The sequence below is a fragment of the Hippoglossus stenolepis genome, chromosome 18 (genome assembly GCF_022539355.2).
Source record: "Hippoglossus stenolepis isolate QCI-W04-F060 chromosome 18, HSTE1.2, whole genome shotgun sequence".
Taxonomy (NCBI): domain Eukaryota; kingdom Metazoa; phylum Chordata; class Actinopteri; order Pleuronectiformes; family Pleuronectidae; genus Hippoglossus; species Hippoglossus stenolepis.
In genome coordinates, this window is record NC_061500.1 from 17,214,012 (window position 1) to 17,237,892 (window position 23,881).

Sequence of the window (23,881 nt, forward strand, 5' to 3'; positions counted from 1 at the left end):
GCAGAAGAGAAGCCCCCCAAGCCAGTGACAGATTGTTATTCCTCATCCGTGCCCCTTCCTGTTGGCAGTGAACTGAGTCTGCTCCCAGTTTCCTCTCTAGTGAGAGTGTTGCTCTGCTTTATTTCACACTGGGCTGCTTGAGAGCAGAGGCTCTGGCATTGTCTTAGACTGTGTGTGTGTTTTATTTTACAGCTGCTTTAACAGGTCTGTTATTGCCACTGCTCCAATAATGTGAAAAACAGGCAGAATTTACTCTGTTACTCAAAACCATCCTTCCATTATAGACCACTTATCTGGCAAAATGTCGCGGGGGGAGCTGGAGCCAATCCCAGCTGACATTGAGCGAGAGGCGGGGTCGCCAGTGTATCACAGGCCCAACTTACAGAGACAAACACCCATTCACACAATACCAGTCAGGGTCAATTTTGTCTCCAATGAACCTAAACCCAGGTGAGCCACACAGACACGAGGAGCGCGTGCACATTCCACACAGAAAGACGCTGGCTGAACCTGGGAATCAAACCAAGAGGCAGTGAGGCAACAGTGCAAACCACCGCACCACTGTGCCGCCTTACTCCAAAAAACAACAAGCGCATCTGCCAGGGTGGTGCCAGCAGCCACTCCCTCTGTCTAAACTGTATTAAACATAATCCATCAAACAGAAAGGAGAAGTGCTTTGTCGCTGCAGGGAGGTGAAACAAGTGATCAGTTAGTTCTGCAGTTTATTAGGAACCCCTGCATACCTGCTTATTCAAATGGGAATCAGCCAATCAGCCAATCAGGTGGCAGCAGTGCAGTGGTTACAGTCCTGCAGACACAGGTCAGGAGCTTCAGTTTACTGTAAGATCCCCTCAGAATCGGAAAAGTGTCAAAAAAACAAATACGACTGTGGTTTGATTGGTGGAGCCAGACGAGCTGGTTTGAGTCACTTTGAAATTTTGCTGATCTCATGGGATTTTCACGCTCCACTGTGGTACAGCTTTTCTTGTTGTTGTGTAACTTTTAACATGGATTAAAAACAACTCAATTTGTTGCATCACATTGTCAGTGTGCAACAGGAATTGTCCTCACAAGATAACAACATTTGTGAATGTTCTGCATGTACGCAAAGAGATGCACTAAAAACTGGACTAGGTGAGATGATGAATGAAGCAGAAACAGGGATCTTATCAAGGCTCTTCTCTATAGCTCAGTGTGCACTTGCAGGGACTTTATAGTTTTACTGTTGTTTCCAAGATGATAAGTATTGATGATTAATAATAAAAACACATTTACAAGGTGCTTTACAAGTTGAAAATGGAAAATTAAAGGCAAACAATTTGAAGATCGCACAGCATTAGAGCACAAATACAAAAGTAAATCGTTTAACAGACGGGGAAAAGAGTGAAAACAAGATCAAAATAAACAACGTAAAATGATGAAAAATGGTCTCAACTCTGAGAAATCACACCTACAAAAATGTTTCTTTAAGAGATTTAAAAGAGGATTTTAAAAAGAGAAGGAGTTTGTCAAATCATCATCATTTTACACCTCATACAACCCTTCAGTGACTTCCTCATCTGTGGTCGTGACAGTGTTTGTTAGAACAGCATTATGGAAAAACTACTCAACTACTTCCATGTAACAACCAATGAACTTTGTTGTTCTGAATATGAAGAGGATTCACCTAGAATAAATAGATCTGCAACACATCTGCAGTGGACGTCCATGTTCTTTGGTCACTACTGACCTCCTCTGGTTTTCAGCTGCTATTTCAATCTACATGGAATCCACATGGAGGATTGATTTGAAGAACAGACAAATATGAGAGAAACGTTACAGAAGAAGACTTTTATTCAGTGCTTATACAGTAAATATACAAAACTCAACTGCTCAACATGCGACTGAAGGTGAAACCAGAGTGCATCTTTAAATCACACAAATTTTGAGCAAACTGCCAACCATCAGTAAATCAGACAAAATATACAAACATCCCATAGTATGTTTCTGAATAATAACAATCCTGAATCATTGTATTAAAATTTTAGAGAAGCTTTTGAAAGTTTTCTTTTTGTTCTCGCTGTTTCCAACACAAACCGTGTTTATCATAAGCACAGTTTAAAGCCACAGTCCCATCCCACAGTTCCCATCACAGTCGATCTGTCGCCTTCCTCACATGTGTTGTTTGTTTTTTTTAAGCCAGAAAGTTTTTACAGTCAGAAATCAGCAGGAATCTCTTTAAGGAACAATCTCATGATGCTTTGTACATGCATGTGCTTAGGCAGAAAGAAATGTACTGGTTCAAATTAAGCCGATGTGAAATAAAAAAGGCAAAACGGGGTCGAGAGTAAAGAAGGCATGTTGCAGCCTTGGAGGAGAAGTTGACAGGTAGAATAAAAAAAAATGTCTCCTCTCCAGAGAGAAGGCTCCGGACTCTGCCCTTCACAAATATTAGGCTCCACAGTCCCTCTATTTACATGCCGACACATCACGCACTCACAAAAGGCTTAACTGGCTTTAACACGAGATGCAACAGAAAGAAATAAGACTCAGTGAAAAGCTGCTTCCCAGTTCCCAAACTCCACATACGCATTCTAAGACATTTTTGCAGGTAAAATGCATTTGAACATTATTAATGACCAAGAACTGGTAATTAAACGAATGACCTCAACTTTAGATGTGATTGTGCATCTGATTGTGGTTTATTCAATCCACAGTTCTCCAGTTATTAAAAAGCAAGCAATCATCAGAACATCACATGAACATTACTGACCATGTTCGTGGTCTTTTTAATCATTTTTTTATTGCAACATGTTAAATTTACAGCACATGTATTTAAATCTAGGTATCAGTCTCTGTTTAGATCTGTACGGCCTGGTATAATTGACTTTTATCCTTGTCATGCAAGTGAAGAGCACATCCTGAGTACAACTGAGGTAAATCTCCAGAACACACGAAAAGCTGGAGAAGAATGAAACGTTCCTCTCAAAGAGACTGTATAAACATGCAGCTGTATATACACACACAACAGTGTGTGTTGTAGGCTCCATGTGAAACTATGCTGAACTCAGCTGGTGCATGTTAGAACGTATGAATTACACGAATGAGCAGGAAGGCGTGAGGCCATTGTAATAAATATCAATTGCACCGATTTTTATAAACAATCTAATGACCGGATTTAAAGTGCAACTCGGTGGGATTTCACTGTGGATATGACGATCAGTATAGGCAAAAGATTTAAAGAAAACAGAGATACTGGAGAGCAAACTTTAAAGTGATATTCCACCCAAAATAAAAACAGCTTCTAAGTATCAAACACTGCTGGAAGGTGAAAGAGGTGGTAAGAGCTCTGATTGGTTGTAATTTACATGGTTAAACAAATTAAAAAGGAACTTGTAGCATAATCGTGGACAAACCAAGCACTTTGAATTTACTTTCCGAGAAATCATGATGTGCATTTCTCAGAAAAAAACAATGAACTGATTAATCCGAATGATAACTGGCTACTTCTCCTTGATACGGAGAAAAAACACATTATCCCTACAGTCTGCAGGAGTGAGTGTTTGATACTTAACAGATGAGACTTCCGTTGAAGTGTCACTTTAAAAGGAGAAAGACTACAGACCTTCTAAAAATCCAATTCTGACAAAAGCAAACAGAAAGCAGAAGGCAAGGTAGTGAACTGGAATGCACAGCATTCATCTTTGACAATACAAAATCCCTCCACCGGGGGGCAGCAGTGACAAATTATGTACCCCAGCAAAATAAATCGCAGAATTCTGCCGCATGAGCATTCACCGACAGCTAGAGAGCGCTGCATGACTTCTATTTGTCCGATAATAAATTAATTTTAAAAACAGGAAGAAGTGATTAGGTTGATAAATTAAAGAAACACACAGAGCTTCAAAGACGGCTGAGAAATGCCCGAGTAACTTCAGAGTCGGACTTGGTTCAATCTACATTACAATCAGTCTACACACAGGCCTCAAGGCTGAACAGACGTTTATATAGGCACACAAACAATCATTAAGTTGGCCACACACATACACACACGCACACAACAAACATACAAAAATATAGTAGAGCCCGCTGGTTGAGTGGTGTGAGTGCAGCGTCGATGAGGGGTTCCCAGAGTCAGAGATGAGTGTGTGTGTGATGTTGTCGGTGGAGCCATGAGCCGGTTTGAATCATCCCAGTAGTGGTTTTCTCTCAGATCACAGATCATGGGGTGACTGCGGCGCACCCTCACATGAACCACTCTGACAGTGTCAGAAGGCTGGGGGGGGCTCTCCATGTGTTCAAACAGGCCACTTGGCTCAAGGGAAGCTGGGGGCTGCATTTGTGAGCAGAAGAGGAGGAGGGGCAGATGGGCGGGTGTTGGACGGAGAGTTGAGCGAGCTCTATGGGGCCGATCAGATCTGCTGCTTGAAGCTTTCCTGCGCGGCCCTGGAGGCGGCATTAGCGGCGGCCGTCTGGACCGTCTTGTTGGACATGACGCCGGTGGCAAACTCCTGCTGGGCCTTCTCGAAGCTGGCGTCTGTGGTACGGTACATCCCATGAACCTGGTGAGGATGAAAGGAGAGAAGACGGAGCTGAACAGGCTGTAACAGACTCTACTTGAATATATCTCTGGGCTTGTGGTGCGTCCACTGTACCTTTTTGAACATGATGAGGGACAGGACGGCCAGTGAGGTAAAGAGAGCAGCGATCAGGATCATTATAATGCCCACTGGGATGCTGGTATTCAGGCCAGTCAAAGCCGCGATCCACCCACTAAGAACAAGACATTCATTAAAGAGTCTGGGTTTTGTTCCTTGTCAATAAATCCCTTGAAAAGACCAAAACTAACCATAAACTGATCTGACTACAGTACAGAGTGTGTGTCAAAGCCTGATGTGTCCAATTTCTCTAAGGGACTGAGCTACATTGTTTCCAAACACGTCAATGAGACACACTGTTGTTCATCATGAACACCCACGCTGCAGTTTAACTGTCTCAGTCACACAAACACGTCCTGCTGCCTCAAATGTGGATTAATCCGCTGCTGAAAATATGCATTATTTCCTCCTGTTTGATTAATTTTGTAAAACTAACAAAATTACTGAGTATTTTCAAACATTTAAGTCTACATTTCTGTTCAAATGGTTTATGTACTCAATAGGAACAAAAGAGCTTGAGGCTGAGGGCCAATCAACCACATAACTAAGTTCTGAATGTTTACATTAATGTTCAAAGTTTGTAATAATTGCTCTCGGATGTTTGAGAACTAAAAGAAGAAGTGACTGATTTATGCTGCTCCCCCCCCCCCAAAACATAACTAAGCCATTAATAACAATATTATAATCAATGGAACTACTTTCTTGTGAGGATTGTGGCACTAAGAATAAATGAAGTTGCCTCCAGTTTTTTCTCCCCGAGTGTGTTCATGCCTTGTTGTCTTACCAGGCGCCCCAGCCAGAGATGCCGATACACTGGAGGACGTAGACTCCAAACTGACAGATGTACACGAAGAAGAAAATGAAAAATCTGAATGAGCTGTCACTCCTGCAGAAAGAGGAAGAAGGATGTGAATAATGAGTTTATTAGTACATCCAAGGTAAATGGATTTTTTATGTAATGTCATCGTGGCAAATGCATTTTGAAAATAACGAAAGATGCGTTTTACTTTGTAGAGAAATTGCAAAAGAGTAAATAACACTGCTGTGACGGAGATCATCACCCATGACTCGTCAGGCAAATATGGTGAAATGAAAAGAATCAAATGATATAAATAATCTGGCGGGATAGATAGTTTTGCTGGTGAGACAGTTTTGACCTGCAGTTTTGACCTGCAGACTGACTGTTAAGCCCTGACCCGCCAACTGCTAAATGTTGTTTGCCTGTTCACCATATTTATTAATATGGAACGTATCAAGGACGATAAGATAAATGAGTTACACATACAGACAGACGTTTGTGGAATTAGTAGGTAGATGCTGTGTTGTTCACCTGAAGGCTCCATAGAGTGGTCGGTACCAACAGACGAAAGAGCAGGGCGTGAAGAGCATGAACCAGAGGATGGCCAAGCCAAAGTCCACCCCACGCGACGCATCCACACAGAACCAGGCCAGACAGCCGATCATGTTAATGAGCAGCGTCCCGGTATGAACTGAGGTGTGAGGGGGAAAAAGAGAGAAAAAAATAACAGTAAATATGCAGATGGTGGTTTTAGTGAAAGTGGGACAGTGTGACAGCCCTGGTGCGTTACTGTGGGTTACTGTATACTGAGTGTCAGGGAGCAGGAGTCTCCAGTGTCCTGCCAAGTCAGATTCATTATGGAGGAGCAGGGAACGCTGATGCTTAATATTTCAACATGTAACACTGTACAGGTCTGATGCAATAAAACACACACACACACACTCTCAATAATTCAGCGTTACCATTTGTTCTTGGGGTCCTAACCGAGAGTGTGTGGTTAAAGCGGGGGTCTGTAAAAGTGAGTGGATTTTACATCACAGTGTGACATATGACATTATCCTGCTGGCTGACATACCACAGCTGAGTGGGGGATGGGGGGTGGGGGGGGTAGACACTTGTGCTCGAGACCCGTCTCTGTTTGAGCCTGGAAAAGATCCAGCTCGTATGAAATTCCAAGTTTTAAAATCAGAAAGTATTCTGTGAATAAAATAAAAGCACAAAAATGAGAGAGAAAGGATCTTTGCCATTTTTTCTGAAGTGTGTATCTAAACAAATCTTTTTAGCAATCATCTGACCAAGTCCCTTCATCAGCCCACATGACTGCGCAACATGTCCTCGTCATGTGCCTGCTGAATTCCAGTCACTCCAGTGACTATTTAAACGCTATTAGGGCCGAGCTATAAAGGCTGCAGAGGGAGAAAATGTAGTTTTTAGTCATTTATAAAACAGACTTTGTTTTTTTATTAAGGCAAAGATGTTAAATCAGATTTGATTAACTAGGCAGGTCTTTTTTTTTGTGATTTATGGACCATGTAGAACTTTTGTAGACAGACCATGATAATGATAATAATAATATAAATAATAATCATGATAATATGGAAAATTATCACATTTTAGAAACAGCAGTCATTAAAAACAAGTTATAATAAACCATGTTCAGGGTCATCAGGTAAAAGATAAGGTGAACCTGGCTCTACTTTTGCTTCAACATGATGCCCTCAGGCTCGGAGTTTGGCCAATCAAACTAATGCAAGAGCACATTCCTGGTAGATCACTCACAATAAAAGAAAACTTTCCAGAGTTGTAAAACCCCGCCTGTGAGTACAACAAACTGCTGTGAAGTGTCCACTGTCTGATAAATCTTTCTTTCTCTTTCTAAAAGGGGAATTCTTGGATTGTATTTCACTGGATTGTCTTACTGGTACAACATAACACCCCCATCAACAATATGGCAATATGGAAGTAAAACAATTTCGTGGTGCCTTCCCCGCTTAGGTAACAATAATTCTTTGTGCAATAACCTAGAATAAACATGAACGCAGGAACCGAGAGTATACTACTCTACAAGGGGCATACGAATACTGTTCACCAGAAACTAACTGGAGTCACAAGGTTGATTAAGTTATCTGATGATTTTCTCATCAACAATATCTGGATGAAAAAGGAGCGAGAATCTTCCAGAAGGCGCCACAGTTATTTATTTGATGACTACAAGTACTGAACTCTAGAAAACCCAGTAGGATTCATCCTCTGGGGAATGTACATAAAACTTCATGGCACTTTATCCTGTAGCTATTTCAGTCTAGACAAATGTGGTGGACTGTTACCATGACAACAGGGGGAAAAAAAAACTACAACTCACACATCCAGAGGTAGTACATGATCTTGACTGTCTTCTGAAACTCTACAGGAATATCCACGGTGATGTCGTGGTAGAAGCACGGACCCATAGGGAACTTCTCTGGGAGAGGAGGCCAGTTGTTTTTCCTGCCTGAAACAGGACAATAAAAGACATGATTGTGACCGACAGTAAAGCTTTAAAAGAAATTATGAGTTCATGTTTCATTCGGGACTCGTCCGACTATTCACTACAGTGTTTCTAGGATTTAAGCAGTGGGGGCAAACCGCATTTGCAATCTCCGCACAGTAATCCCTTCAAGTACTGTTCAGGTCCTAATAACCTCTGATTAGTGCGGGTGTTTATTGTTAAAATGTAAAGTGAGTGCAGGCCAGCGGAGGGAGTGTAAAGGGAGGGTACTACGACAGGATACTCCAACATGGTTCAAACCAACCGGGACAAATGTGCGTCCTAATCCTGAAGCAGTAGCAGTAATCATTTTGATGTGGCGGCTGTAATGGACAATGTGTGCGAATAACATTCTTGAACCTAAGGTTCAAAACTACTATCAAGGATGAGTCTGTTTATAGGCCAACTGCACTTAAGTGTGTTTCACAGTAACTACATTACTGCAGAACATGTGCAGTGCAGTAAATTCATTCTCTGATTTCCAGCCTGGATTGTTGTGTGCATGTTAACACAGTCATCAGCTGATGTTTCATACAGATGTCGGCTCTGAGACATGGAAGAGAAGCTGTATATTGTGGTTAATGTGGTTCAAAGAGAAACCTCAAGCTGCCTTCTCTGTAGATGATCTATGATCATTTAAAGGAATTGTTTGTTCTTTCGGAAAATCTGCTTATATGCTCTTGCTGAGAATTAGGTGATAATATCACCTTTCATGTTTGTACAGTAAGGCTGTATCCACATTACTTACATTTGAAAATAAATGAATCTGCTACAGATACACCCGGCACCCACACTACTCCTGAGTTTAACAGCTGCGTAAACAGAGAAGCTTGCTGGCACTGTTTTAGTTTGAAAATTCTGGGGCTGCATTTTTAGTCTGGACGGGCAGAAACAGAGATGATTGATAGCACTGATCAAGATACTCACAACCGCTTGCTGATTGGGAGTTTTCAATCATAATGTAACCTTCTGTGATTAGTCAGGCTCCAATAGCATGACCCCCAGCCTTGGTTACCAGTGTAGAACGGAACATGGATCATCAATTGCAAGCGTTGCTGACCCTGTTGTCTTTGCTAACAGCTGTTGTGCAGTTAAACTCAGCATTTTACAATGTTACAGCGGCTTACATGTGTAGGAGACGAGCTGTTCTTCAAAAAATGTGCGACAATTCTGCAACTAACAACCAAACAACACGGGCGGTCATATGACATACCCTTTCAGGTGTGTTAGTATGATACAGGGTTTAAAACTGATACGGAGCCAAATCACTTGTGTGGACAGAGATTGTTTGAGTTTGAAAACACTGTTTTGAAACAAGAATGTAGATGTATGGATGTAGCCTGAATATGAAGCGAGAGACAGAAAGCAATTAGCCCTGAAACCAGGGAAACAGCTAACGTGGCTCTGCCTGAAGGTAAAACTTTAAATTTGACTAATTACCACTATTTCTACTGACACCATTTATTAGCTTGGTGCAGTGACTACATGGCATCATTGCTGCTTGCCTCCGGGCCACATGGTAATGAAAAGACTTCATATTTAGCACATAGACTGATATTGATGTTCTCATCCAACAATAGTGTCTCACTATTCCCAAAAATTAAGATCACGAGTTATTAAAAGTATGACAAAAATAAACAAGTTGTTACACCGAATCCTGTTCTGATCCTAACAGAAAATCTGTTTCCTGATTAAAAGGGTAATTATTTTTCTGTGTTCATCTTTTTGTGGTGCCAGTATTGATCTGGAGCTGTATGCTGGTTTCTGGTGCTGACCTCCTGAAGCACTGAGTGACTGCATCTCTCTCTCCCGGCGGTCCAGCTCCGCAGCCTTCCGTTCCAGCTCCTCCTGTCGCCGCAAGAGTTCGGCAGCTGCTCGCGTCTGCTCCTACACACACACACGCAATGAAAAGCCATCAACACAATGGTGATAGTACAGGAGACTCTTTGGCAGGCTATTATTTTTCAGCTCACTACAAATTCTTTCTACTTTTGGAATGAATTCAATTCTCTAGAGGGGCCGCGCCAGCAGGAGGAGAGACATCACAACAACATGCCGACAAATGAGATGCAGCATCACAAGTTATTTCCTGTGTCGGCCTGTTCGAGCCCCGTTACGGATACAGACAGTTTCCTGCTGAGCTGCTTTTCTGTCCACAAACTCAGCATGAAGCCAGCTGTCATTGTACTTCATGTTCTGCCTTCAGTACAAAACCATTAGAAATGTCCCAGCCTCACAGCCTGCTTGCTTTTAACTCCTACTCCCAATAATATCAGCACATAAGAAAAAGACGAGGACCATGAAGTATAAAGTTGCCAGAAAAGCGGCAGTTCTTTGAGAGGGTGAGGTCCAGCTGGGGTCAGTAATACCTGTGCCTGAGGCTGCGAGTAGGCCGGAGGCTCCTCTGTGGGTTTCATGATGGCGGGTTGTGTGTTGATGGTGGGCGCAGCAGTCTTGGGTGCCATCCCTGCAGGCGCCTATGGAGGGAAACACACGTATACAATTATAATCAAACCCCCCCCCATCACAGCAGACGGAGCCCCACAATGCTGAGCCACTGCAAAACTTTAAAAAAAAAATCACCAACAGTCTGATTCAATGTTGGAAATCTACCAACTAATTCCACAAACGTCCATCTGTCTGTCTGTCTGTGGAACATTTATCTGGATAAACGTCACTCTTGGCATTCGTATTCTTCGTAATCATGGGAAGTAAAGTGCAGAGTTTGGTGCGATTTGGACAAGCTGTACCTTCAATGTTAATAACAATTGAATAAACAGGTGACCAGCGCTCTGTAGCAGTCAGTGGGACGTTTTTTTTAAATCTTCTTATAAATAAGGGCGTATAAAGGCCTGTAGTTGTACCTCTGCTGTGGAGCAACAAATCTAAACCAGTATGAACAGCTGACCAACCTATTCCCATCGCTACTGCATCATGTGAAAGTCAGAAATAACAAGGATTACTTTAAAATCCTGTGAATGTTGTTCCGCACCACTGTTTGATAAATGAGCTCAGTGAATAATCTGTAAAAGCACTCACTGGTTTGGCTTCTGTGAAGGGGTTGTACTCCTCCAACCCAGGAGGAGCCGTCGGTCTTGCTTGGGTCACAGACGGATCCTGAGAAAAGAGAATAAAAAGAACAGGAGAGAGGCTGAGTAAAAGCAGCAAACAGCTCAAGTCTGACATCAGAATATCCCAGTCTTAACTCGACTATCTTTGAGTTTGCACCAAGGACACCAGTGGAAATCTCTATAGTAAAAGAATACCTCATGAAAGTGTGAAAACCCTCCATTATTCTGTCAAATCAAGGACAAACAGGCCTCGTTATTTGAAATGCAACGGGCCTATAATTCAATACTGACAAAGACGGGATGATTCCAATAATTTTCACAGGAAGACGTCTATAAATAGCCACGTCCAGGCGCTTTCGGGAGCAGGGCGAATGCTTCTGGCTGCTGACGACAGAAATAAAAAGGGAGACTGTGTTTTTCTAGTTTGCTACGCTATGCACAAAACCTGCTAAAGCACTTTACAGCTCCCGTTAACCACATTCTTGATCTGCATGACAAGCATATTTGAACAACCTTGTTCACGAAGGACTAGCCGAGAATGACGGTTTAATTATGTGAGCACAACAACTGAAATAAAAGAATGAAGCCAAAACATCCAGACACCAGAGGTGGAATCTAACAAAGTACATTTACTTGCATAAATATTTTTAAGTACTTGTAGGTTACTTGAGATTTTCAGCTACATTTCATTTCTACTCTTCTACATCTTAGAGGGAAATTCTGTAGTTACTACTATATTGTACTTTTTCAGTTTAAGATTGTCCTTATAGTTCCTATATTTTAAGATTAGTTAATGAAAATGTATTCAACTTTATTATAAAAACTACCCAAGAGTATAAAATATATACTTCTGTTTAAAACTGACTTCACCTTGACAGCATTAACACTAACATGTTAATACATCTTCCTCCACTAATATATGAACAACAAATATAAATACAAATATAAAACACTTTGCAGGAAAGTATATTCTGCTGTCAATACTTTTGTACTATATGTAAAGGAGTTTTAATACAGCAGACCTGCAATGTTAAGACAATCTGTACTATACCTTACTAGTGAGTGACAATAATATTGCAACACAACTACAATCACCTATGTTTACTTATTTGTACTGTGGAACAGGTCAAACATTAAACAGAATTAGTTTAGTATCTTCCACCTGCACTTGCATGTTAACTTCCTGTTCCTCATGACAACACAAAAGCTACATTTTAATACATTTCTTTGAATAACACTCTTACCATGAGCTGTTGTCAGTCAGGCCCTAGTTTTATTCAAATTGCAGCGCAAGCTTATCATCCGATCTGCGTTTTTCCTGAAGTGCTACTCTCATCCAGTCTCAGTGTGGTCTGACTTACATTTCTGGGAGCATCTCTTCTGCTGGTGCACCCACATACACCCACATACACACACACGGCTTGGTGATGGTAAGTTGTCACCAGACCGGGGTCATTAATATTTCAGTCTATGTTGTGTTTAAACTTTAATGCTGCTCTACTGCGCAGCCAAACAAATACATACATATTCACCAAGTGTAGAGTTTTCAGGTTGAAGTCTGCAGTTTACACCATGCATCGTCCACCTGTTGCATGTTTGTCTGTATGAAAACTGCTATAAAAACGCTTACGGATTCCCTGTCTCCTATAGCGACACATAAAAGAAGTGAAATTGAATCCACCGAGATCCTGACGTAGGTGAAAACAAAACTGGCAGAGTTCGGTGTGAGCAGGTGCATTAATCTAACACGTGGTGACACTTCAACACTGGGCATACTCTTGTGCGTTCAATGGTGAAGCTGCAATATGTTAGAACAGTAAATAGTCACTGCAACAATCCCACATTTGATTGAGCTACCGACACAATCAAATGTTACATCTACACTTCCATATAGAGCCTTTCATTTTTTCTGTCATCAGCCCGCATGCAAAAATATGCCAAAACAGAGGGAACAAATCCCAGCACCACATGTCGTCCATGAAGGCACCATATGATTTCATGAACTATTGAAGATAGCTCAGAGTAGTGGAGGGAGCTCCATCTCTCCTCAGGCAAAAACAAAATGAAGTGCAGGCCAACAGGCGACAGGAAAATGGCAGAAGGGAAGGGGTTCATTAGTCATGTCTGTATGTTAATGGGGACGTGAATAATTCACTCTCTGTGCGTCTGTACGGACAAACTGTGCCGTCAGCACTTTCCGTCGCCACACGCTGACAGAGAAAAATGGTGGAAGGTTTTTTTTAGTTAATGCAATAAATTAAAGCTTCTAAAATGAGGCAATATCATCATAAACAGGAATATGTGTGTACAATAATGTATTATCAATCAACCTAATTATATTTGTTAAGCCCATATTCACAAATCACAGTTTGTCTCAAAGGGCTTAACAAGGTGTGACATCATATGCCCGTAACCCTCATCAAATACTTAAGTCAATTGTGGTATTTTAAACTTATTAACAGAAAAGAAAATGAATTCGATATTTACCTGACTATTCATGTATATATCTGATGTGATGGTAGTGGCATCAAAAATGTTCTTTCATTGTTTAATATATTAATAAAATGTTACATTTTCCCAAAGTACTTAAGTTTCCCTCTCCTCTCACATTTGAGAAATGTAAACTGTCAAATGTTTGATTTTGTGTTTTCAAAAATAACTTCAACTTTTAATCAGTGATCAAAAAGTTGATATCTAATTTTGTTTCCATTGACTAATCAATTAATCGACAAAGATTGGTCTGAAACATAATAAATGAAAATGTATGGGCATTGTTTGGTTGACAAATGTATGAATAAAATAGTTGCAGGTTAATGTTATGTTGGTCAAAGTCTAATCAACTGTACAACTGATGTAAATGTGAACTATCTGCTGCCATTTGTACTGGCATAGTGCACCTGAGGTGTTGATCCAGAGAGGAGGGGAGGACACAGAGGGAGCACATGATCAAATGTTTTCACCATGACAAGACACTATAAGGAAAACACTGAGTATAGATAAGGGTGGAGGCCTAACCGAAGCCAACAGCTCTATGAAAACATAAATAACATGGTTAATGTACAACTACAATGTTGTACTTTTTTTGGAGAGAAAATCCATGGCCATTTTTAACATTTGAACAGCAGTTTATTTACCTAAATACAACTGTATAGGTGTTTTCAGACATGCACTGTACTCCAGATTATTTCCTGACATTCTCCGGAGGGGCTGTATGTGAGAATCCAAATGTCTGGGTGGATAATAATAAATAATGGATAATGTGGGAAGGAGCCCCGGTGAGAACACATCAGCAGGTATTCCAGAGGCTTCATGTAAACCTGTGCTCGTGTAGATGACAATTCTACAACAGGACAGACGCAATAAAAACAGTACAGATGTCTCAGTGTAAATAAGAGGCGTCATCCACTTCGGTCTAAACAAACACGTGGGATCTCAGCAGCAGAATAAACACTTTACATCCTTCTTCTGCTCGCTGCACCAGCCCTAACCTGAACCTGAGATTTCTGTATAGTTGTGAAGGCGTCTGAGTGGAGAATCTCCTGATGTGTTGTTCATGTACGAGAGGCAACCTCCGGAGAAAGTCCAGACCCATTTCTGCGGACATTCTCTGGAGGTTATATCTGATTATGGCTTATGTTGACTTTAGAAGCATGGAAAGAGAAGGATGTCAGACTGGATGTGGGAAGTTGAAATCAGTGGAGACACCGACAGGTGTTGAAGTGAGTATAACAGAAAGGTACAAACAGGGCATCGTGGAGAAAACTAAATGGTTTAATAAAACACAACTGTAGTCTTAAAGGTTCAGTGTGTAGGATTTAGTGACATCTAGTGGTGAAGTTGCATTTTGCAGCTGAATACCCCTCACCACAACCTCATCTTCCAAACATGAAAGAGAACGTGTGGCAGCTTTCCGTTGTCATAAAAACTCAAAAAGGTGTTTAGTTTGTCTAGTCTGGGCTACTGTAAAAAACACATGGCGGCCTCCCTAGAGAGGACCTGCCCCTGATGTAAATATAAAGTATTTAAATAAAAAGGGCCCATTCTAGGGTAAAGAAAATCACAATTCATACAATTTAGACACTAGTGAAAACATGATTAGGGTTATTTTATATTCAATTTCTGCCAATAGATCCCTTTCACCTAACTGGACCTTTAACAGCTGAAAGACTAACACACAACACTGGCTGACACCTCAGGTTGTTGTGTCACTACAGGCAGCCAAAGTGCACCAGCACAGATAGAAAGTCACAGTCAGAGTAAAGACACCATTTTTAAAATCAGACAGTGGTGTTACCACAGCAGTTTACTTCATATCACCCGGTGCTACACTCCCTCTGCTCGTTATTAATGTGTAACACTTCAGCAGCTAACGCTAACGCGGCTACCTCAGCTAGCTAACGTTACCTGGAGCGGGTTGCTGAAGCTGGGCTCCGCGAACGGGTTGCTGTCGAAATCCGACATTCTCGTGGTGTGAGTCCTCCCCGTTAGGTGTGTTCCACTGGTTTAAAGAGCAACGTCTGGACCGACTGTCGCCGCAGATAAAGCCCCGCTAGGTCTCGCTGTGAGGCGGGCAGACGCAGGAGGTGTCACGGTTCGACGCGAAGTCAAGTGTGGGCAGCTTCCAGGGACTGTACCGCGGGGAGGGATTGGTCACCAGCAGCGGATCACATGAGTCACAACCCAGCGGAAGTAGCGATACGTCACGTCCCGGTTGTCAAAACAAAACTTCGCTTTGAGCTCAATGCTATAAACAAGTCTATGGCTCAATCCCATATAGACTGAAGATAAATCTACTTCACACCTTATTGGGTTTATCATTTTACCTCTTAGTTACATCCAAGAACATAAACAGCTCATCTGTACTTTTACTCAAGGAAGTACATCCCTTAAATCATGTTGTTTATTATGAAATATCTGTTAAAGTTACATCTTCTGACCTCAAAGAGCTGTCACAGCTGCCAAAAAGTCGTTTTATGTTATTTGATATCACTTTATGTTGATGGAGGGTCGTCCTTTACCATGTGAATGATCTGTATCTGCTATGTGGTGTCATGCATTGTCTTATCTCACAAAAACATAGTAAAAGTTTGAATTACAAAAAAACATAAAAAATTAAATATAAAAACAGCGTAATTACTTATTACCTCTGATCATCAAGTTGCACTGGGTACAATTCTGACAATTTTTCAATTGATTGCCTTATTTATTTGTTTATTTATCATGATTTCCATCTTGATGTCAACCCGGTATATCTGAATTTTTCATGCCGACATGTTTTGTTATCTAATGTTGTACAATTTACTTGAAAAATACTTTAAAAAGACAAAGAAAAAACAACAACACTATGAATTGTGGCCGAAAATGTCTGGGTGTCATTTGCAAAATGTTCTAATATGAATTTCATTTCGACCTCGTTATTTGTCAAATTATATTTTTATTTTATTTTAATAGGAGGTCATCACTGTTCCACATGTCACCACCAGAGGGTGTCCTTTAAACTAAACATTTGTATTTGGGGTTTGCATAGCTTTCAGTATCATATTGAAGCATCAGTTTCATTTTACAAGTAAACATCATGAATGATTTAGAATGATCCCAGCAAAGTTTCATATCCAATAATGTTTATTCTGAAAGAGTTTTAGCTGTATTTAACATAATTCAGTCATTTGATTTGTATTCTTATGTTGTTTAGTATTTATTTTCATAGCTATGTCTTTTCTTGAGGTTTTAGTATTTGAAGTGTTGCTTTATGTTTTTATCTCAGTATCTGTTTGACAGACAGACGGACAGATAGATAGATAGAAAGATAGATAGATAGAATCGGTATCTGGAATCTGGAATCTGGAATCTGGAATCTGATATCTGGTATCTAGTTCTAAAGGCCTTGATTAACAGATCATATTTAAGCAAAATGTCCTCACATGGCTCAGATTTATGTTGCAGATCCCAAATAGCTCTGTCCCACTAACAGAGAGTAACCATGACCATGGGACCATGAGACACAGAGACGCCGGCTGTTTGTTGTGGCTATTGAACTCATCAGTGACGTCACGGCTCTCCCAGAGACAGACAGTGAACATTGTTACTAGTAAATGACATTTGAGTGTGACCCACTGTGCAGACATTCCTGTTTCTGTTTTTTATCCATTATATTAGTAGATTACTGTTATTATTGCTGAGGCTGTGATGTGGTAACAGCATAGGTTATTATCAGTATGTATAACAAAGCATTGTCTTTTTGTGTATTTTTTAACTTATTCAATATTCAAAGTAAGTGGTGGCTGTTAAAGAACTATAGGGATTTACGTAATGATGATGATGATGATGATGATGATGATGATGATGAACAGCGTCAGTGCAAAACTGAAGAGGCTCCGGGTGGCATATAATAATGATGCATTCAGAATATCGCTCAAACTTCCAGGATGGATAAGTATGACCCACATATTTGTGACTGGCAACATCCTCACCTTTCACCTTTGGTCTGCGGAGGAATTTTATGTTTCGATTAACTGAGTCAAACAACGTGATGATAAGGGCCTGAATAAAGACGACACTATGGTACTCATCTTTTTGTTGGAAGCGCTGAAACAAAAGTGTATATGTGTTTTAAAGCTTCAGTGTGTAGGATTTAGTGACATCTACTGGTGAAGTTGCATGTTGCAGCTGAATACCCCTCAGTTGTCATAAAAACTCAAAATGTGTTTAGCTTGTCCAGTTCTGGCTAATGTAAAAAACATGGTGGTGTCCGTAGAGAGGACCAGCTCCTGATGTAAATATAAAGTATTTAAATATAAAAGGCTCATTCTAGGGTTGAAAAAAACCTTTAGTCCCAAAGTACTGTAGTGTGATGATTTTACAGTAATATTATTGTGCTGTATTTTGTAATTAATGTTTTTATTTTCAGACTGATATGGTGTCTATGTGTCTAAAACTACAAGTATTCAAAAAAGTGAGTAAGCAAACAGTACAGTGGGCTTTTTTAAGTTTCTTAATTTTGTTTTTATTCCAGACTTTTATTATATTATATACTTTTTTTTATTGTCCTACTTCATTTGTGTATTTTTATATTACTATGACATTGTCAATCATACATGAAGCACTAACCTGCATTAAAGCTGCTATATAAATAAAGTTTGATTGATACGGTAAAATAATACGTAAAATACGTAAAACGTTCTGTCCTTTTTCTTCCTCCTTGACAAAAACCGTAGTAACGTTGTTACCGTGGCAACCCAGAGGCTCGGAGGATTCCAGACATAGATCTGCGCGGTGTAAACACGCAGCTCCGGCAGACATCACCGCGCTGTTTCTTCTGTCTGCCGCGGATCTATGAGCCGTGTGATGCCGAGGCCCTGTCATGTGACACCCGCTTGTCCAGCTCACACTTCCGCTGCTGCGTGTAAAAAAGAAAAGTTGGGTGAAATCCGGGAGAAGTTTGCTGCCGCTCGGTCCAACGCCACGAACGTTTTCTCGCGTGTATGAAGAGTCTGCTGTTGTGTAGACGAGCAGAAGACGGTGACTAATCCAACATGTCGACGACCGCCTTGTACAACGACCAGGGAGGAGCGGAGGCTGCGGTGGAAGCGGGACAGGAGAGCACCCCGACCTCCTCCGGCTCCGGAGCTGCCTTCGGACTGTTCAGCACCGACTTCAAAAAGTAAGACGGTCCGACGTGTCCCTCCGCCCGGCGTCTGCACGGTTCACCTGCGGTGAAGTAGCACCACCACAGGCCACTCCGTGGAGCTAACACCGCGGTGCAGCATCAGTCAGAAGCCGGGCAGCGGGGGCCATGGTCGGCTAGCTCTCTGCCATGGTGCACCTGAATATCCAACTGTCATAGATATGAAGAATGAGCCCGTTCAGACATGTCTGGCTTTGATCACACATCTGCTGTACTGGTATATGTAATCTATGTTTATCAGCGTCTGTATAAACCCGCTATTCACAAAGGAGAGCAGGCACAACCCTGTAATATGTTTGTTTTCAGGCCCCCCCCCCTCCTGTAAGTTACACGGCAGCTTCATTCATTCCCAAGTCATTCATAACCAGTACTCAAGAGAGATACGTCATTAGTATAACTTTTCTTTATGTCACTTTTCAAGCAGAAATGTCCTGAATGTAGCTTCCAAAATAAGAGTATTTACTACTGTCCAACTTGCTTCATAGCAAACTTAGCATAGGTGTTTAACTGTAGGTCAGACAAGTCAAGAACGTCCTCTGCTAACTTAGGCTTCAGAGAATTATGGGGGATGTTCCTGTCATTTTATGCACTGAAAATGCATTGATTATCAAAGAGAGAAACCTGTATGTTGCAACCTTATGTTGGAGAAATACTACCATGTCCCAGTTGTCCCTGTCTGATGGTTGCTTGACACTCGGAGAAACATAAAACGCATCTTTACAACAAATGGCCAAAGTTGAATCTACAGCTAACTGCGGTGCCAAGTTGGTGATCCATGCAGCTTTGAGTCCAGAAATATGTTATATCTCTTTTTCTCTCTTTGCTCAGTTCAGTGGTATTTTTTTTTCCCTCTGGCCATTGTCACTGGTGGACTCAACATTTATCATGAGAACAGATTGTGTGAGCTGTGTCATAAAATGACACAGCTCACACAATCGACTACAATAGACAGTAGAGGTTAATATAAAATGGCATCAGTAAAGGTCTAACTTCATCCTTAAAGGGATAGTTCACCGAAAAATGAAAATTCACTCATTATCTACTCAGCACTATGCTGATAGAGGGGCGGGTGAAGTGTTTGAGTCCACAAAACACTTTTGGAGTTTGTTGTTATCCTCAGCTCGGACCCACGTTCACGCTTGCGTGCACACACTGCACGCAAGCTGTTTCCCAAAGGTGTGCGAGACAAGATCAGCGGGGAACTCGCAATAAGTACCGGCAGCATCGCTAGTTCCGGTAGCATCAGTAGTTGCGGTAGCACTGCTGCTTAACTGCAGTTACTGTCGCGAGTTTTCGCTGATGCCGGCACGTGACCCTTGGGTTAGATCATAGAGGCTCAAGCTTGTGCAGTGTATGTGCTCGAGTGTGAGCACGACTCCGGGCTGAGGATAACAGAGGACATTTAGGCTAAAAACATGGAGTAAATTACGCTCTTTCGAGTCGAATTTTAATGTCTGGGTTTCCGGACACTGGGATGACACCACAGGAGCAGTATGGAGGCCTGTTTTGTAACGTTTGAAGAGGGGGCACCATTTACTTCAATTGTATTGGAATTGGCTGCAACACTGTTTATTCCTGAAACGTCAAGTGTTTTGTGGACTCAAACACTTCACCCACCCTTCCATCGGCATAGTGGGGAGTAGATAATGAGTGGATTTTCATTTTTCTGTGAACTATCCCTTTAACCTGCATATTGTTACTTACTTTTTAGTATTGAAAGCAGACAAAAGGTGTGCAAGCTGGTGGAGAATGAAGTCATTGGGCAGATGTTGCACAGCCCAACTTTGTACAGTCTGTGCACTTTTATTAACCAGTGAGCTTCTTCCACTTTTGAAGTTAGTGGCACAGCCTTTTTTTAGAAGCAGACTTTTTGAAAATCCATGTACTGTAAGCAGGAGTATGTTTGATGGTAGATTTACTAGGTTTATAAAGTAAATGCACACATTAAATTATGTTTGCAGATTAATTCTGATTCCTCAGGGCCTCTCTGACCACCTGTGACAAAACTCGCTATTTAGTCATTCACATGTAATTGCTCAGTCGTAAAAAGCAATCACCTGAAAAAGATAATCATATAAAAATATATACAAAATTAGGGATTCATTAAGAGGAGCAGTAAATCATTAAGTTACACCTTACATCTTGTTTTGTCTGACTTACAGTCCAAACCCCCAAAATATATATGGATATGGATTTTACAATCAAATAGAAGCAGGTAACCTTCATGTTTATGAGGCTGAAAACTTAATTCCTTTATATTTTTGCATGAACTACTAGATTATATTTCAGGCTCTTAACTCATTGTTGCAGGTCTGAATTTAGTTTAGGCAAAACATGGAAGCTGTTTGAATTTGTCTCTAAACCACCTGTTTTATATACTCAGATGAGGCTTAATATAATAATGCTTAAGTGTAGGAGAGAAAAAATGTATTTGCATTTGTATAGTCAGAGTTTGAGTGACTAGAATTTATTGATACTTTTGTTTTTGTTAAAAGTAAGAATTTGAACATAACTCATATTGGTTACTGATGGAGTGTTATGTGGGGGTCCAGGGTTCTCTGTGTTTCCAGGTGAAGCAGCCAGGGAGAAAAAGGAAATGTTCTTTCATAACCATTTTAATAACATGAACGTTTAAGATTTCAGTATTACACATCTCAAACTGGACTGTCAGCATGTTTTGGGCACGTGGTTTGAGTTCCATCTCAGAAACCAGACACTAGAGGGCAGCCAATCCTCATTGTAAAATCAGTGGTTATGCATCTTCGCTGCATTGGTTTCATGCTCGTCTTTGTGAGCAAGAAGCTACACACCACATCAAATCTTCAGGTGTATATACCTCATAAGAAGGTGTTGCACTGCAGCTTCTCATTTTCTTTTTGAGCAAGCTTTTAGTTGCCTTGAAATTCAAGATGGAGTTTTGTTATATTGATGACTTTCATTTGCTGTAGTGTTAAATGTTGCTTAGCATGCTAGAGTGAATCTTTAAGCCGTCTCACATGACTAGCTACCCACTCAGGCAATGCTGGGTCATATGTTTACTTTCCTCAAGGCCAAGCTAGAAGATCAGGAAGAGAATAGCAGGGACATGAATGATGCTTCTGTTTGTTTCTGTCTGTCTGACACAATTCACAATACCCACGCTTGTGCATCCTAATACAAGTATCTCCCATTAGTCAGCAGCACGTACTACATACTTGTTAATTAAAGTTAGCCCAGACTTGTTTGAGTAGTCAATAGATGGACTGTTCTGCTACATTTAAATCAAGTTGTGGCTGAACGTAATGCTCTGTCGTCTTAAAGGCCTACTCTTTGTGACTAGATGTTTCTTTAACTTTTATTTCTAGCAGAGACAATATTATGAGTGAGGTTTGTTATGGCATTTAGAAAGCAGTTATATTTCAACCCAGGAGCACTGCAAAAGCCTGAAGAGTGTGTGAGTGTGAGTGTGTGTGTGTGTGAGTGTGAGTGTGAGTGTGAGTGTGTGTGTGTGTGTGTGTGTGTGTGTGTGTGTGTGTGTGTGTGTGTGTGTGTGTGTGTGTGTGTGTGTGTGTGTGTGTGTGTGTGTGTGTGTGTGTGTGTGTGTGTGTGTGTGTGTGTGTGTGTGTGAGATGTGGCAACACTTTGATTGACTTGATATATTATCATACCCTCACTGCCTTATGTTGTTATTTATCAGGCTCTTGGTTAGCAGTTAAAAAAAAATGATGTGAATTTGATTCTATAATACTTTACTTTGCTATGGCCAGTGTTTATCAGATAATACAAATATAACCTCTCCACTTACTCTAGAATTCAGAATTTATATTTTCTGTTATTCTAAAATGACTTTTTTGTTATTATACATTTAACTTTGGATATATCCATTTGCTATGTATTGTGTTGCAGTTTATTAATCCCCTTTGCAGTAGCACAATCCATTAAAAGCCCATTTCTGAATGTACATAATTACATCTAGAATATTTTCGGACTCTGCTCACCATTACTCCAGACTCTGTCTATTTTTGTGCAAACTCTCTCTTAGGCAACTGTTAGATGGGCGTGTCTCGGTATCCTCCACCAAACCAGAGCTGGACAGGCTGCATTTATTTTTTCCACTGTTATCTCAGATCATTTCTATGGACACAGAGTTATTCTCTTCTCATACAAACAAATATACAGTTTTTTGGAAATCTGATCTATTATAAACCCTTACCTTTAGACACTTTAAGTGCCAATTTGAGTATTTTTTCTCTTCAAGAATGAACATTCAATCGCACATTTTGCACAAGTTCTCCTTAGTTCTTAAGAAAAAATACTTTTGAACAAATGTAATTCAGTGTTATCTGCACAAACTCATTGTTGAGATTGTTTTGTCAGTTGCAGAGAGCTAGTAATTTTGGACAGGCATGGTGATAGTTTAAATTGAGGCATACAGCTCTGGATTTTCTTTAATTCATTTAGGAAAATTGCAACTGCATTTCCTCATTCATTCCTTGCCGAGTGAAAGGAGAAATACAGTCCAGTGTTCAGCCCTCGTTGGTTTTCTGCAGCCTTGATGGAGTCCTTTCACTCTGCTAGAGAAGGACACATCTCTTCTGTTAAAACAATTTTTCATGTAAGAATTTGAATGTAGGCTTTGAATTGGTTATTGTTCTTTCCAATCAGGCATATGTTTATTACCTAAACCACCCCCTCTGCCCTCTGGCTTTTGTATCGTTTCTTGGCAGTGATCTGGGAATTACAAAAGTCAGGCATAATACAGTTTTGGAGCCAGGTCTTATTTACTAACGCTTCAGCTCTAAAATCCATCTCCTGCATCTGACTGTATTGGCTGTTAGAAAATACAGTGATCTGATGAAAGCCTTAGTGCTGCTGGCTAATTTACTTACTGCCACATGGAGGCACTAATCTCTGCAGTCTCTGTCATCCTTACCACTCTGATTTACATCCTGTATGTGTTAATAGACAGATTGTGGTGGATAAACACAAATGCAGTAATACATATCTGACTTCTTACAGTGAAATACAGAGCTGTCGTAATGAGAAAACATGACCATGTATTGAAGTGAGTTTTGTCCTCATGTAACGATGGCATTTAATAAGATGGATGCACATGTGGTCTATTTATGACAGATACTAATTAGGAAACTGCCATAGGTAAATGTATATAATAATATAATCAGT

At 40.7% G+C, this 23,881-nt stretch overlaps 2 protein-coding genes across 3 annotated transcripts in view; one reads left to right on the forward strand and one right to left on the reverse strand.

Annotated features, from left to right (window-relative positions):
- Nucleotides 1-1,815: 1,815 nt before the first annotated feature.
- scamp1 (secretory carrier membrane protein 1) lies at nt 1,816-15,686 on the reverse strand. 2 transcript variants are annotated; one of them, XM_035184202.2, is made up of 9 exons: nt 15,439-15,686; nt 11,003-11,080; nt 10,333-10,440; nt 9,739-9,850; nt 7,799-7,927; nt 5,968-6,127; nt 5,422-5,523; nt 4,635-4,752; nt 1,816-4,541 (listed from the first exon to the last, which is right to left on the reverse strand). In XM_035184202.2, the coding sequence occupies exons 1-9, from the start codon at nt 15,493-15,495 to the stop codon at nt 4,392-4,394; spliced, it is 1,014 nt and encodes a 337-aa protein (XP_035040093.1). In that variant the 5' UTR covers nt 15,496-15,686; the 3' UTR covers nt 1,816-4,391. The 2 variants fall into 2 exon arrangements, with proteins under 2 accessions (XP_035040093.1, XP_035040094.1); XM_035184203.2 differs by lacking the exon at nt 15,439-15,686 and adding an exon at nt 12,279-12,427.
- A 2,702-nt stretch (nt 15,687-18,388) lies between these two features.
- The window catches only part of ap3b1a (adaptor related protein complex 3 subunit beta 1a), a 56,929-nt gene continuing 51,436 nt past the window's right edge, over nt 18,389-23,881 (forward strand). The window contains exon 1 of the mRNA XM_035184983.2: nt 18,389-18,694. Coding sequence (XP_035040874.2) covers nt 18,567-18,694 — 128 coding nt within the window. The 5' untranslated portion in view covers nt 18,389-18,566. The remainder of the gene's footprint in view (nt 18,695-23,881) is intronic.